General features: G+C 34.9%; 1 protein-coding gene across 3 annotated transcripts in view; it reads left to right on the top strand.

Annotated features, from left to right (window-relative positions):
* Nucleotides 1-5,828, top strand: part of ITGA6 (integrin subunit alpha 6) — a 96,203-nt gene that overhangs the window by 76,787 nt on the left and 13,588 nt on the right. For all 3 annotated transcript variants that reach the window (XM_044669792.1, XM_044669791.1, XM_044669790.1), the window contains 8 exons: nucleotides 1,297-1,457; nucleotides 1,657-1,800; nucleotides 3,803-3,918; nucleotides 4,033-4,222; nucleotides 4,349-4,432; nucleotides 4,530-4,609; nucleotides 4,766-4,843; nucleotides 4,932-5,034. In XM_044669792.1, coding sequence (XP_044525727.1) covers nucleotides 1,297-1,457; nucleotides 1,657-1,800; nucleotides 3,803-3,918; nucleotides 4,033-4,222; nucleotides 4,349-4,432; nucleotides 4,530-4,609; nucleotides 4,766-4,843; nucleotides 4,932-5,034 — 956 coding nt within the window. The remainder of the gene's footprint in view (nucleotides 1-1,296; nucleotides 1,458-1,656; nucleotides 1,801-3,802; nucleotides 3,919-4,032; nucleotides 4,223-4,348; nucleotides 4,433-4,529; nucleotides 4,610-4,765; nucleotides 4,844-4,931; nucleotides 5,035-5,828) is intronic.

The raw sequence follows: 5,828 nt of genomic DNA, 5'->3' as shown, positions 1-5,828 counted from the left end.
TTTAAATTATACACACACACACACACACACACACACACACACACACACACACATATATATAAAACTTTATAACTTTACAACTTTATAACCCTAAATCTCTGTAAGAAAATGAAGCATCACAGAACTGGCCTCAAAGCTTTTCCGTCATTACAGGGGGGGGGGGGGCGGGTTTATCCCTTTTTTTAAGACAGTTACTTACCTGGTAGCTTTAGTTATTCACCTTCCAAAAGATGGTGGGGTATTTCTACTTTTTGAAAAGATCTTTTCCATTCAGCCCCTAAAATTCTGTGATTTTGATGTGATCTTATCAGCCAGAAATAGAAAATAGATTGCTGTGGAATTTTGGGTTGTTCTTGAGTGCCCCCAGGTGGCCTGAGTTGAAATTAATTTATAAATCATTGGATTTTGAATAGAAATTGTTAGTAGGAAGAGAAAGGAAAATCACATTGCCTTGTTGTCAGATTAACCACAAGGTTTTTCAACCAGGCAAATGGAGAAAATATATTTTTCCATTAAATTTCATAAAGAAAGGATTTTATTTATTTTTAATTTATTTTATTATCTTTATTTTTTTCCAGTAACAAATTTATACATGTTTGCCAAAGTTACATGATTCATGTTGTCTCCATGTCTTCTTCCCTCCCTTGTCCCAGAGCTGACAAGCAATTCCACTGGGTTATACCTGTATTATCACTCAAGACATATTTCTATATTATTCATTTTTATAAGAGAATAAACCTATAAAACCAAAACTCCAAATCATATACCCAAATAAACAAGTGATAAATCATATATTTTCATCTGCATTTCTACTCCAGCAATTCTTTCTCTAGAGGTAGATAGCATTCTTTCTCATATGTCCCTCAGAATTGTCCTGGATCATTGTATTGCTGTTAGTAGCAAAATCCATCACATTTGATCATTCCATAATATTGCTGTCACTGTGTACAATGTTTTTTCCTGGTTCTGCTTATTTCACTCCGCATCAGTTAATGTAGGTCTTTCCAGATTTTTCTGAAATCAACCTGTTCATCATTCCTTATATAGCACAATAGTATTCTGTCACCATATTATAAACAATTTGTTCAGCCATTCCTTGATTGAGGGACATTCCTTTAATTTCCAATTTTTCTGCCGCCATAAAAAGCATAGCTATTAAATATTTTTGTACAAACAGGTGCTTTCCCATTTTTAAAAACAGGGTTTTAAAAGAACTCAAAATGTGCTCATAAAGGAATATACTTTGTCAATAAAAGTATGTGTTTCATAGAGTATTTCCTTGTTGATTTTACTTAGCAATTGTGGGAACACTTGAAGCCGAAAGTCAGAGGAGGAAATCCAGCTTATCATCAAGAGTTCATTTTCCAAATCAAGCTTTGGAACCCAAGTCTTCCCATGTCTTGACTCTGAAAGGGCAAAAACAAAAAATGTGCATGGAGAGAACACTTTGGCTACAGGTAAGAGATTAAGGGGGGACAATAAAGGCACCACATGAGTATTTTTCATATTTAACAAGAAGCATTTTATAGTAATAAATACAGATTTTTTTTTTACAGTAGCAAAGTAGTATACTTTTAAAAATATATTCCTCAGGAGTGTCAGAATGTTACTCTTTCCATATGGTAAGTATCCTTATCAGGTGGTTATATTTTCCAGGAAAACATCAGAGATAAGCTCCGTCCCATTCCTATAACAGCTTCAGTGGAAATCCAAGAACCAAATTCACGGAGGCGGGTGAATTCACTTCCAGAACTTACTCCAATTCTGAATTCAAATGAACCCAAAACAGTGACCTCAGAGGTAAGTTTGTCTAATTTCCCTTCATGCCTGAGGTTTTTTTCCTTCTCTCTTAATCAGTCTAGTAAAATGTCTTCCTGAGGGGATAATTAAAACCTGTGACTGGATAGAGAATATGCTGCTTTGTATAAACTTGTTTTGTAACCTATGTATATCTTACATGTATAGTATACATTACATGTTAAACTCAGCCAATTATAATCTGAGTAAATAATGATGGGAAAAATAATCTCTACCTATTTAGTATAAATAATTGCCTACATTTCTTAGTAACTTGGAAAAAATCACCATTTCACTGATCTCTCAAACAAAAGCCATGTGCATATATATGTTAATAGGTATACATGATAAATATATATGTAAACACACACACAAAAACACACACACATATATATACACACATATACATATTTACTCTAACAGCTGACAAGTTTACTATTCACATATAACTCAAATAATCTGAGACTAACACTAATCATAGATATAGGTACAAAAATCTATATATATGTACATTTGTGTGTGTATATATTTTTGTGGTCCAGAAGTTTCAGTTGTGTTGGATTCTTCACAATCCCATTTAGGGTTTTCTTGGCCAAGATACTGAAATGGTTTGCTGTTTCTTTCTCTAGCTCATTTTTTAGATAAGGAACCTGAGGAAAACAGGGTGAAGGGATTTGCCCAGGGTCATACAGCTAGTCAGTGTCTGAGGCCAGATTTGAACTATGAAAATGAGTCTTCCTGATTCCAAGCCCTTTGCATCATCTAGCTGCTGGGTGTGTGTGTGTGTGTGTGTGTGTGTACATACATACATACATATATACATATATATATATGTGTATATATGCATACCCTCTTGTTGGACATCAGTGAAATAGCGATTTCTTTCTCCTTCCCCCCAAATTAGGAAGGCAGGTAGATAATTATGAGTAATTTATAGGCTGAAATTATTTTTTCTATTGTAACTTTTTCATATTATAACCAAGTAAAGTTAATATTTCCATACTATATCACATATTTCTTCTTGGTCTGGCCCTTATTAAGGGGCAAGTTTTATTCAGTAAAAGAAGTGATTCCTGAAATGAAGCATTAAACACTCAATTATATCATTGTTAGAGTTGGAGAAAGTTACAGTCTGAATTGTTAGAGAACCTGGACTGGGCTGGGCAGAACTGGGGGAAAGAGAGGGCCTAGGAATGGATCAGTGTGCAAATTTAGAGAGGAGTTGTTGCTGTTCAGTCTTTTCACTTGTGTCTGACCGTTTGTGGCCCCATTCAAGGTTTTCTTGGCAAAGATACTGGTGTGGCTAGACATTTCCTTTTCTAGCTTATTTTTATAGAGGAGGAAACTGAGGCAGAACTAAATGACTTGCCCAGAGTTACACAGTCTAAGGTCACATTTGAACCTGGGCCCTCCTGATTCCAGACCCAACACTGCCTTTGGAAAGGAGATAATCTACTCATTTATAACTCTGCTCCTCTCTTGATGTCAGTAAGTCAGCTTAGGGTCATGCTGACTCTGCTGGTCTTGTATTATGCAGTGTCAGACTCTTTCAGAGTGACTAGTAAAGGTGGAAGGTTTTTTAAGTCAGATGTTAGGTTAAATCTAAACTTTATAAAGTTCCATAGTATATAACACTGCCTCATAAACTCTTTGAACTATTGATATATTGAAATGAGAATTTTTGTCATCTTTATAAACCCTTCCTGACACATTGCATTAGAAGCTTAAACATAGCATGGGGTGAATCAAAGAGGAGGATTAACCTGAGCCATGACTTATTTTTATGTAATTAGGAAAAATTTCATAAAATGCTACCACTAGGACCTTTTAGTCCCAAGTGGGAATTGGGTACATCAAAAAAGGGCAAACATTACCTGTGGTTTCTCTAAAAGTGGCAGTTTTCATACCAGAATGCAGACATAATGGAAGAATTCCTTTCTTTAGCCTTCTCTCTGTATTTTTTCTGAGTGATGGGAGCTTATGTTCATCTCTGGTTTCTTTCTAGGTCCAGTTCTTAAAAGAGGGATGCGGAGATGACAATATTTGTAATAGCAACCTAAAGCTGGAGTACAGATTTTGTACGCGAGATGACAACCAAGACAAATTTTCTTATTTACCCATGTAAGAACCACTTTTGTAGCATTAATGTAAACTATTATCATTTAGTAAGAGCTGTTTGATAAGGAAGGATTTCAAGTGCATTGAGAATGATTCTGTTGTCTATTTTTTTTATAGCCATGATGGTGTTCCAGAACTTGTTCTCAAAGACCAGAAAGATATTGCGTTAGAAATAACAGTGACTAATAGCCCATCGAATCCCAGGAATCCTACAAAGGATGGGGATGATGCCCATGAAGCCAAGCTCATTGCCACTTTTCCTGATACCTTAACTTATTCTGCATATAGAGAGTTGCGGGCTTATCCAGTGAGTGTTCTTAAAGACATAAAGAGATAAACAAACAAACAAACAAACAAACAAACAAACAAACAAATAAATAAATAAACAAATGGATCTTGATATTTGGACCTAACTTTTTTTTTTCTGTCACAGGAAAAACAGTTGAGTTGTGCAGCCAATGTAAATGGTTCCCAAGTAGACTGTGAGCTTGGAAATCCCTTTAAGAGAAATTCCAATGTAGGTGCTAACTTTTCTTCATTTGATTATTTTAAAGTATCATTAAGATATTGCTACATTGCATTCATTAGCAAACATGTGTATTTCTCTTTTTTAGGTTACTTTTTATTTGATTTTAAGTACCACCGAAGTCACCTTTGACACCACGAACCTGGATGTGAATCTGAAGCTGGAAACGTAAGAATTCTTTCTCCTCCTCAGTGTCTTCATTTAGTGTTGCACCATGAATGTGTAGGCCTTCTATGAATTGCCTCTGATCTGACTCATGAAAGAAGTGTAATTATAATGAAAAAACTGTTAAAATAAAACCTCATTGTTTCCTTTTCACTTCAGAACAAGCAATCAAGATAATTTGGCTTCAATTACAGCTAAAGCTAAAGTGGTTATTGAACTGCTTTTGTCGGTCTCTGGGTAAGTGTTTGTATTTAGCATAACAAATCAATGTTTGAAAGAACCATTTACAATCTTTACTGAAACCCAGTGTTTTTTAATTTAACAGAGTTGCTAAACCTTCCCAGGTGTACTTTGGAGGTATTGTTGTTGGTGAGAGTGCAATGAAATCTGAAGATGAAGTTGGAAATCTAATAGAATATGAATTCAGGGTGAGTTTGAGCAAGGATGTATAAGATATGGTGTTCATATAAGTAATTTCATTTTTTTACTTGCCTCTCCTTGCATCTCCAAATAAAACTCCCTTCCCCACAGTTTGGCAACCTGAGATTATTTGTTCTATTGAAAATGTTAAAACAAATATATAGTATTTGGTTTTCTAAGGTACTATCTCTGTTTCTTCCCTTTTTTTGTAATAAGCCCAGTTTTATTGCAACATGGCCAATTTTGGGGGGGGTGGGGAGTTTGATCTCAAAAATAATGTTTCATTTAAGGCTCTTTTCAGAAAGAAATTGCCATTATAATGACATTATTCAAAATATCTTTAGTGCTGCAAGACTCATGGTAAATACTTAACTTCTACGCCTATTCTAGTGCACTTTAAATGGAAAAGAAAAAGATATTAACAGCTGCTTCATTTAGGAAGATATGTCGATAACAGGAATGAACACTGAGGTGCTACAATAATTTGGTGACAGTTATGACAACTTAATTGGCACTCCTTTTTGAGGGGAACAAACTTATAACATAAAAATGCTTTCAATGCATAGTTATACATAAAATATTCATACATATGTGCATGTATATTATGTATATATGTATATGGGCATATCTGTCTATCTATCCATCCATCCATCTATAGATCCATTTGTCTGTCTATCTATCTCTCTGTCTTTCCATTCATCCATCCATCTATCTCTCTTTCTTTTTCTTCCTTCCTTCCTTCCTTCCTTCCTTTCTCTCTCTTTCTTTCTTCCTTCCTTCCTTCCTTCCTTCCTTTCTTTCT

This window comes from Gracilinanus agilis, chromosome 3 (genome assembly GCF_016433145.1).
Source record: "Gracilinanus agilis isolate LMUSP501 chromosome 3, AgileGrace, whole genome shotgun sequence".
Classification (NCBI taxonomy): domain Eukaryota; kingdom Metazoa; phylum Chordata; class Mammalia; order Didelphimorphia; family Didelphidae; genus Gracilinanus; species Gracilinanus agilis.
The sequence above is the reverse complement of the archived record's forward strand: the minus strand, read 5'-3'. Positions and strand labels throughout refer to the sequence as shown.